Below are 10,596 nucleotides of genomic sequence, written 5' to 3'. Positions count from 1 at the left end.
ATGTCGGAGCATTCTGAGCCCATAAAAATGTCAGAAAACAAAAAAGTGATTTGCTCAGAGCTCAGTGTGATGCATAATATCATAGTACTGGTATGTAAACATTGCCTAATCACTACATAAAAATGTCTTCTGTTTAATGTTTAAAATACTGATTTCTGAATTTTGGGTAAGAAAAGTGGGGGGAGGGGGGCATCCCATACATGGGGCATCTTATAGATGGAAAAATACAGTAAATGGTAAAAGAAACATTTGCTTAACCACTTTCTAAAAGCTTGAAGAAAGATAACCAGAAGCCAACAAATTTTAGAAAGGAGTTCCACAAAGATGGCATCACAACAAAGAAAGCCCTGACTCTGGATGCATTGGACTTCAGATGATGAGGGAACTTGCTATTCATTCTCTCCTGTGACTTAAAAGCATGGAGCAGGGGACTATGGGAAGAAATGCCACTTCAGTAGTAATCTAGTAAAACTGAGTTGGAAACATCTCTATTATAACCCTCTGGTAATGCCAGTGTTAGGACTGTAGTGTTACTTTGGATGCCTGTAACCATATAGTCACTGCTTTCTGTTTCTTTGGCAACTAATGTCTGGAGCAGGTTCTGCATGACAGAAGGTTGCATACACAACTTACGTAACCATAGGCGTGTACTTTGCACCCATTGTTTATTTTTTTCAGATGAGAGCAGGCTGGCCTTTTACTCGCACTGCACAATGACTTGATCCTCAGGTTTTCTTTTTGTAGTCAAGAAGGCAGCTTTGCTTTGGGAATCCATGCTGTGTTTACATATGTGATCTTGTTCACAGGTGAAATTCCTGCAACACTGGAAATGGGAAATGTGCAGAAATACCATGATATTGAGATGGCACTGGGGATACATGAACAAGTGGGGAGAGGAGGAAGCTGCCGTTCCAAAAAACAAAACAAGCAAAAAACAACCACCCCCTGGCACACCTTCAGTGCTGAAAGCATAAGTTTTCACAGTGGGGGTTATTTATGTTCTTCTTCCACTGACAAAATAGCTTTCCCCACTACTAATATACTGCTACTTTTTAACGGATAGTTTTTGTTTTGTTTTGTTTGATATTATTGTGAACATTTCCCCCTAAAATTGACTTAATGGTTTTCTTTTAGCTGAAAAAGATTGACATTATAACACAGAACAAGAAATCTTAACCAAATGAGTTGAGATCTTATTAGAGTAAGACTGATTACAATAAGAAATTAGTTGGTGTAAAGCAATAGTAAAAGATCCTAAAAGACAATGCAGTAAAAGTGCTATACTCAATATGCCAGCAAATTTGGAAAACTCAGCAGTGGCCACAGGACTGGAAAAGGTCAGTTTACATTCCAATTCCAAAGAAGGGAAATGCCAAAGAATGTTCAAACTACTGCACCATTGCACTCATTTCACATGCTAGCAAAGTAATGCTCAAAATCCTACAAGCTAGGCTCCAGCAGTATGTGATCCGAGAACTACCAGAAGTGCAGGCAGGATTTCGAAGAGGGAGAGGAACTAGAGATCAAATTGCCAACATACACTGGATCATGGAGAAAGCTAGGGAGTTTCAGAAAAACATCTACTTCTGCTTCATTGACTATGCTAAAGCCTTTGATTGTGTGAATCACAACAAACTGTGGCAAGATATGGGAGTACCAGACCATCTCATTTGTCTCTTGAAAAACATGTATGAAGGTCAAGAAGCAACAGTGAGAACTGGATATGGAACCACTGATTGGTTCAAAGTTGAGAAAGGAGTTTGGCAAAGCTGCATACTGTTGCCCTGCCTATTTAACTTATATGCAGAGCACATCATGAGAAAGGTGGGGCTAGATGAATCACAAAATGGAATTAAGATTGCCAGGAGAGATATCAACAACCTCAGATATGCAGATGAGAGCACTCTCATGGCAGAAATTGAAGAGGAACTAAAGAGCCTCTTGATGCGGGTAAAGGAGGAGAGCGTAAAAGTTGGCTTGAAACTCAAAATTAAGAAAACTAAGATCATAGCATCCAGTCCTATCACATCCTGGCAAATAGATGGGGAATAAATGGAGGTAGTGACAGATTTTATTTTCTTGGGCTTCAAGATCACCACAGACGGTGACTGCAAAAAATTAAAAGACGCTTGCTCCTTGGGGGGAAAGCTATGTCAAATCTAGTCAGCATATTTAAAAGCAGAGACATCAGCCTGCTGACAAAAGTTTGTATAGGCAAGGCTATGGTTTTCCCAGTTGTAATGTATGGCTGTGAAAGCTGGACCATAAGGAAGGCTGAGCGCTGAATGATTGAGGCCTTTGAATTGTGGTGCTGGAGGAGACTCCTGTGAGTCCCTTGGACTGCAAGGAGATCAAACCAGTCAGTCCTAAATGAGATCAACCCTGACTGCTCTTTAGAAGGCCAGATCCTGAAGATGAAACTCAAATACTTTGGCCAGCTAATGAGAAGGAAGGACTCCCTGGAGAAGACCCTAATGCTGGGAACAATTGACTACAAAAGAATAGGGGACAGCAGAGGATGAGGTGGCTGGATGAAGTCACTGAATCAGTGGGTGTGAGCTTAAGTGGACACCGGGGGATGGTGGAGGATGGGAAGGCCTGGAGGAATGTTGTCCATGAGGTTGTAATGGGTCGGATGCAACTTCGTGAAGAGCAACAACAAAAGTGGAGAAATTATTAAAATGAGAACAGTCAGAACCCTTACTTTCACTACCAAAACAACCCAGATTTCTAGGACATCTTTATGAACTGTTTTTTAGGGAATTATAGGAGGCTATTCCGATCCCCTGGACAGCCCAGGCAGAGATGCATCCTAATATGCACTTCAAAACTGCCCAACTATTGTCTCTGCCAGTACAAAAGAAACTGCTAAATGCTTGATGAAATATGAACAAAGAACCATCCATTTGTTCTGTAATTTTCTACAAAAGGGGCACTCCAACCCTTGAAATTCTGCACCTTATTTTTGAGTGGTAAAAGTGGTGCCAGGAGAGGAAAAAACTTCAAGCAGCTTTTTCAGGGTAGGGCTCCCCATTACTGATTCAGTAGCTCAGCTACTTTGTTTTTCCTAAGGTGTTTAGGCTTTGGTTTTGTTTTTAATTTGCTCCTGCAACGAGTATTGAAAGTCTGACCGACATTTTGCATTCTCCACAATGCCGCTGATCTAGTGTCATTTTGTTGGCAAAAAACTGGTTGGCAAAAAAGAAAAAAAAGTCAAGCATATCGAGACGATAACTATCTTCCAAGAAATTTCAGTTCTAAGACTGCTTCTCCTTCAATACTAGGAAGTAGTTGCTGTTTCTCCTTCTAATTTCTACTTGTAGTTGTATGCTTGGCTTTGATTCTTGGTCCTGTTTTCTCGTATATTGTCCATTTCTACGAGCAGACATGGTGCTCAGCCTGCTGTCAAACCAAGAAATTCTTATTTCAGCCTAAGCTTAGACAAGTGGGGAAATTTGCACTTTCTCTTCAGAAGGAGAAACTGCAACCTCTCTGACTATTTTGTTTTGCTTAGACGGGACTAATGTCAAGAGCAGACATAGTCAAGCACCTGCTGAGGGTTCACAAGCCAGCAGGGGCTCCCTGCAAGACCTCCCGGGACTTGCTCCTTCTCGTCACCATTGCGACTTGCATGTTCACCTGCATCTTGTCCTGGCCCAGGCAGTGGTGGCAGGGAAAAGGAAGAGCAGCAGATGCCACTGCCTATTTGCTCGCTGCTTCTCTGCCTGTCAAACAAACAACTACAACGACATATTTCAGTAAAAACTTTACAAAGGAAGTGAAAAGGGGGGAGCTTTTACTTTCCGATAAATTACCCATTGTCTGCCACTCCTCCATGCATTGAAACTATCAGTTCCTCTCAGCCCCTTAAAACATGCACTGCATAAACAAAAACAATAGCTTTTTATAAACCAAATTTCTGGCAGCATCTAGAAATACTTTTTTTAAAGTGGGTTATCACTGTAACTCTTGTTAGCTGGAGCAATATTTTGGTTCAAGTTTGATATTTTGAAAAATGCAGTCAAAAAGTGTGCTAGCACTGATGGCACAGAGATCAGCCCAGGTCTCTGCTTTGTTTAGCTTTGCCCAGCTGCTACTGGAGTTTTCCAACAGTGAGAACCAACATGCTTGCTTGCTCCGGCTTTGTTCACAACAACTCGTGCTTTAAACAAACCATGGGTCCTTCTTTGTGGTCTCTGTGGAACCCACATGTGTGAATGCACAGATGACCACTCAGAGAGCGACAGTTAGAAGCAAGCAACCTGCCTTTGCTGCCGCATAAAACCACATTGTGCATGTGAAGCACGTTCAGCTGCCCATGTCAAGTTCATGTCTCAAAGGGCATCTACACCTATGCTTCATTTCTATCCTCAAGGAGTCAGAGTTTCTCCAGTAAGGGAAAAGATAGAAAAAGTACTAGTAGAATGCAGGGCAGAGACAAATGGTTGATGGTACCGCACAGACCAGTGTGCGTGAACAAGGGAAACCTGGGAGCCACATTCCAAGTGACCTCTTTTGGGCCAGCTAGCAAGCAAAGTGAAGATACAACCAATAACTGAGACTTCGCATCTTCTGCATTAATACGTAGCATGTATTTTTCCCTAGAGAAAAATAAATGGACAGGATGGAGTAACTCCTCCATTCAATTATCATTTAATTTATAATGCCAATTAGGTTGGCCAACTTGTCATGGCCTGCAGGGAACATTAATGTCTGAGAAAATAATTTATGAAAGCTACAATTAAAATTGGAAGGCAGGAAAGTTACTGAGCTGGTTAGTCAGAATGTGTCCTCATGTTATTTTGTATTTGCCATATTTCATGTTTGCACTGAAACCTAGAAAGATGCCCTTAAGTAAGCCGCAAAATTTTGTGAGGATAAAATGGAGAGGAGAAAAATTATGGGTATGGGAAGAGGCAAGATAGAAATGTAACAAACATAAAATGTGGCATGAACCCCAAATATGTTCAGACAGGTTCTGAACCCAAGATTAAAGGGTAAAACATTTATTGGTCCAATTTATATAGCTGTGGTGCACAGATGGGGTGCTGAGGCCTGTATTCAGTGCAAGATGGCCACATTAACTCTTCACTCCTGTTCCTACCTGCTGCTTAAGGACCATTAGTGTGCAATCCTATGAGGAAGCCCATAGCCACCGAAACATGGAAGATTATGGAAATCTAGAATGGAGAGCTTGTGGAGGCAATCTAAATACAAGTAAATAGAAGTATTTAGACAGCTAGTTTTGACCATCTAAGTGTAGCACTTCAGGGCAGGAAGGAAGGAGGCTGGTATGGTATCCCAGTGGTGCCAGTCTGCTCCCATCTCCATCCCCTAAACCACTTCTCTGAGGTTGTTTCTGTGACCCTGGAGAAGCAACTGGCATAGGTTCTTTCCATATCAGCTACAAGGTTGGAATAATTTTGGGATTAAAAAAATATTCTCTGGCCATTTAGATGCTGTCTAATATCTTCCAGGAATTCAGTAGGTAGCATAATGTAGGGCTGTTATAGCAATACCATTTTTTCTATTTCCCATTGAACTGCCACTTGAAGCTGGTTATAGTTTTGTGTCCTGAAGCAGACCAACCTTTTTCCTGCTTTGTACTTTATCCCTGACATTCTAATAAATCTTTTGCCCTGTTTTCACCAAAACCCAGGATGTGAACTTTGGGGGTAAAAGTGAGGAGGCTCAGAAGGAGACACACCATGTGGTCACACTAATGCTGATGCAATAATCAGGCTGCAGGCAACTTGCTAAGGCAAACTGTGCAAGAAACCCCAGCGGTATCTCCAGCGCAAGGAGTCCCAGCAGTATCCTTGCCCAGTCATTCCCGAGTTACCAAGAGCACCTGAGGACTGAGGAGACCGAGTTTGTTTTACACTTGCTAGTGGCAGCAGGTACCAGTTAGTTCTGCTGCACTAGGCCTTGAGCTGGTTTTCAGGGTGTCTATAGGTGCCAGTTCTCTGCACTCTCACTGCAGCAGTGAAAGCTGAAGCAGCAGCTGAGGGCCGTGTGCCTGTGTCAAAACCGGCTGAGCTGTCAGAAGAAGATACTGTTGGCCGCCTACAACTTACTGACCTTCAAGCTACATGGCAAAAAGTCCATATAATCAGGAAAAAGGACAGCAGAGAACAATGCCTCAAGGAAGTAACAATATGGCTTCAAGTTTCTTTTCTCAAAACTGACAGACAATTGACCATGTTTTGTCCTCCAAGAAAAGGATGAATTCCTTGTTTTCAGCATATAGAAGGATTTTCCCTTTATATTCATTAAGAGGGTCCAAGAAATGTCTGTTTACGAACTGTTTACCTAAACAGTTTACCTAACTGTTTACCTAACCACAAGTTGGCACTGCAATATAGTGCAGTTGCAAATAAAACCTGACTTTCCTTGCTCTCAAAAAGGTTGCAAAAATGCCTGGATAAGACAGGAAGATGATGCTGTCATGTAATGAATTTACAAACTTCCATGTGTAAAAGATGAATGACAATTTCCTTCAAAAGGTGCTTTCTGACTCAGGTCTTCTGGCCTTCTCTACATGACACATTTATTGTGCACACATAAGCACAAAGGGAGTAACAAAGCAGAGTCACATCATTTGTAAAAGAATGGAATTACAAGCCCTTGCTCTTGACCACATTTGAACTTCAGCAATAGAGCTTCAAATACACTTGCATGTATTTAGCAAAAAATGTATCTGTATGTTTGCTAGGGCAATAAGGAAGTTCTAGAAACAATATTTTGGGATTTAAAAGCAGGTCAGGGAAGGTGGAAACACAGCACAAAGCCATCAATAAGGTTTTCTATACCATCTATACAGAATTGTATCAATCAGCTAATCAAGGAAAAGGAGAAATTAATGAGCCGTTCAGTTCCCATAAATTTAAGCAGCTGCCAGAAGCCAACAAAATTTATTTTGAGCAATCTATCTCTGAAGAAGATATTATAACTGTAATTAAAAATCTGAAATTCGGTAAATCACCTGTATTAGATGAATATTCAAGTGAGTTCTTCAAGAGACTTGTGCCCCATCTTAAAACCCCTTAAAACTCCAGCATATTAATGGATGCTGAGATCCCCAAAGTGCAGAAAGAAGCAGAATGATTGTTATCTACAAACCTGGTAAAGACTTTAAATGGTAGGCTCCTAATGGCCCATTTTGCTTCTCAGTCAAGATGCAATGCTGTCCTTAGCTATTAGCATTAAGTAACTTAGCATCTTAATCACTTCAGTGATGATGATGATGCTATTATTAACTTCATTTCTATTTTGACCAATAACTGAAGTCTCTGGGCAGTTTACAACAATTTATAAAAGCCACAAATACAATAAAAGCAGCCTAAAATTCCAATATACAAAATTTTAAAAACATAGAAACAGAGCGAGTCAGAAGGGGGCCTCCCGGGCCATCTAGTCTGACCCCTGGCTCCAGCTGGCTCTGCTCACAACATGCCCATCATGTGCATGTCTAGCCTAGCCTATTACATAATATAAGCAATTTGGGTTGCTAAACCAGTTTCAGTATTACTAGACAGATATATAGTAAATGCTCCCAGATGCCATTATACGCCTCAGAAAAAAAGGCAGGCTTAACTTGGTGCTGAAAGGACAGCAGAGTTGGTGCCAGGCAAGCCTCAGCGGGGAGATCATTTCACAGTTGGTGGCAGGCACTGCTGAGAAGGACCTTCCCCTAGTTAGCAGCCACTGTGAATTTGGAATTAAAAGTATTCTTGCTTAATACTGGTCCTGGAGAAATATGAAATTATCATTGCTGGAGAGGGTAGTCTCTATCAAAATGATTCTCCTGCCAAAACTGTTTTTGTTCCAAACTATTTACTATCTTCCAATACTAAATTGAAATAATGCCAAAAACTATTAGAGATTTTTTTAAAATAATGGCAGAAGGGGAAGTATCATCAGAGGACAATGGAGATGCATCACATGAAATAAGCATTGTCTCTTCCTATATCAAAGTATACTTATCCGCTTTTCAGATCCAAATGTTTATTTCCATTATACTGGGAAATACAGGTATCTATGGAGCCCCCTCAGTATATACCAAATTATGATGCACTCCCATTCATGCTGCTCTCCTGAACAGACTGGAGAATCCATTTTATACAGCCATACGCCATGTTTCAAAGTCTTGGGCCAAAATGTTTACATCTCATCTCCATTCAGTTATGCACATTTCTGACGTATAATGCTACACTCCTTTCTGTTGCATCTATTTTTTAAAACATTAAAATCTTCAGCTGCTACATTCCAACTAAAGAATTATCTCTCCAAGTTGCATTTATACCTATTTCCAGATCAGTATCCATAGGAATTCAGCCTTAATCTTTGTGAGTAATATAAAAATTAGCTGTAGTACATTTATGTGGTTCTTTTTCTTCCCACTCTTGTTAGGTTGATTTGGAAACCCAAATCATTCATTGTGACATACACAACTAATGTCTGACATTGCACATAGTGTTTTTAGTATAGCTACATAGTTCTACAGAAGAGGAATGCTTTACTGAATTACATTTGCACCTCAGGAATAGCCACTAGATGGCGCTGCATTAGGAGGTTCCACCACTATTCTGACCCAGATTACTATTTTTGTAGGCATATTTAAAAAACAAATCTTTGATGGTATAATTGAGTTATCATCTAAATTGTGGATTCTGAACAAGCATGAAAAATAATATTCATTTAAGTATCTACCCAGGAAAAAGAGAAAAAGAACAACTGTCCAGCAGTCCATCACTTTCCCACCTTAAGTACGAGTAACAGAAGTGCCCTCCTAGCACCTTGTTTGGTCCTGAAAGGTTTGCTCAGTTTGACAACGGCTAATGAACCCGCTTAAACCACCGGGACCAATCTGAGCAATGGAAACTACTATACTTTAAGACAGAGCAAACAAGTCCTTCTTCGGCAAAGGAAGCATTTACTAGAACAGCATTTGAGGTTGCATTTTAAGAACTATTTGCCAGAGCAAATTTTCTCATACATGCAGTAGTTAAAACCAGCAAGAAAGAAACAAATGCCTTTGGATTTAAGAGGAATGTGAAGTTCAAGAAATCTTGGGTTCATATTTGAGGGACATTGTACTGTCTTCATCCTCAGTTGTTTTATCTTTCTAGAATTTGGATGCTTTCAGACCAAGCCAGGCATCAGGAGTCTATTTGGTCAGACACCTACAAATCACCCCTCCCATAGGCAGCACACAGAAGCTTTCTGGACCCCCCCCCCCACCTTCTTTTTGTCACTGCCTGTGCTCTTGTAGTGGGCAAGCAGTGTCAAAAACATATCATTATTATTTTCTGAAAAATCGGCAATATAGGTTTTGGTATGGCAGTAATAGTGGTCCGATGGTATATAAAAGCTTTAAATCAACCAACCAACCAACCCTGCTGCCCCTTCACAGCTCTTTTTTGGTCACTGCACTTCTAAAACAAACAAAAGAACTGAGAATGCAGCTGAATGGGACTGAATGAATGGGGCTACACTGAGGATGGGTGTAAGTCATGCTGCTGGTAGTGCTCTGTGTAAACTCCATCCAGTCCTGCCAATTAATTGTAAAGGTACATTTAAAAAACTGTCAGATTTGGCTTTAAGAAAACCTGGGAAATATACATACATTTCAGGCCTTGGAAATGAATGGAGGGGGAGCAGGACACAAATTTGTCTCTGTTGTGCCTATTAAGCTGTCTTTAAGGAGTCAGGGACTAGTGAGAAAATTAAGCATGAATCATCCCCCCACCCAGCCATCCACCACTAGATCATTCCTGTGTTTCATTCCTTGCTCAGTATATGCAAACAAGACTTCCATGCAGGCCAGCAAGCAGACTGGTGGAAGGAAAGGTCATGCCATTCCTGTTCCGCTATCCTGTTTGGTTTCCATGTTGGCCGCAGAGAAAGAAAAGCTTCCATGACAGATACCAGAACGCAGCAGACTGGAAAACGAGGAACCCGTTACTCCATTTCGTCTCCAACTGCCCACTTGGTAGAAGACCATTTTTCCCTAGCCTGGTAAGTAGCTGTGGAGAGTAGTGTTCCTCACCTTGAGACAGGCTTGGAAAAAATCTGTAGACTAGTTAGGTCTGTGAACTTATTTACAAAGTTGCATTAGGCAATGCTTCCTTGTTAAAAACAAAAACAAAAACTTGCCTTCCAGTGAATATGTTGGCAGTGTCAAACTGTAGCTGATTCTGTAACAGATTATTAAAAAGTTACTTTGTAATTCCATCTCTGGGAAGCAGTTCAGCAAGTTAATGTGCCAAATTCTGTTAAGCCCCAAGAATGTAATTACTTCAAAATAAGAAGTTTAAATCTTATCATAAGATTCTCCCTTGTGATGCCCAATTACATTTCTGAATATCAGTATGTTGCAGGACCAAGCTATAACAAAGTAGCCAGATACTTTTCTCTTTGCAAATTGTCAGTATGTTATTCACTTGATTAACACTGCTAGTATGTTTGATTGTGTGGATCACAACAAATTGTGGCAGGTTCTTAAAGAGATGGGAGTACCAGACCATCTTATTTGTCTCTTGAGAAACCTATATGCGAGTCAAGAAGCAACAGTGAGAACTGGACACGGAACCA

At 40.8% G+C, this 10,596-nt stretch overlaps 1 protein-coding gene across 1 annotated transcript in view; it reads left to right on the top strand.

The window, feature by feature from the left end:
* The window catches only part of BCAS4 (breast carcinoma amplified sequence 4), a 63,252-nt gene continuing 52,656 nt past the window's right edge, over positions 1–10,596 (top strand). The window contains 1 exon segment of the mRNA XM_044455169.1: positions 1–90. Within this exon segment, the coding sequence (XP_044311104.1) occupies positions 1–90 (90 nt within the window).

The sequence above is a fragment of the Varanus komodoensis genome, unplaced genomic scaffold, assembly GCF_004798865.1.
Source record: "Varanus komodoensis strain SLA01 unplaced genomic scaffold, ASM479886v1 scaffold8, whole genome shotgun sequence".
NCBI lineage: Eukaryota > Metazoa > Chordata > Lepidosauria > Squamata > Varanidae > Varanus > Varanus komodoensis.
Note: the sequence above shows the minus strand (reverse complement) of the source record. Positions and strands in the feature narration are given on the sequence as shown.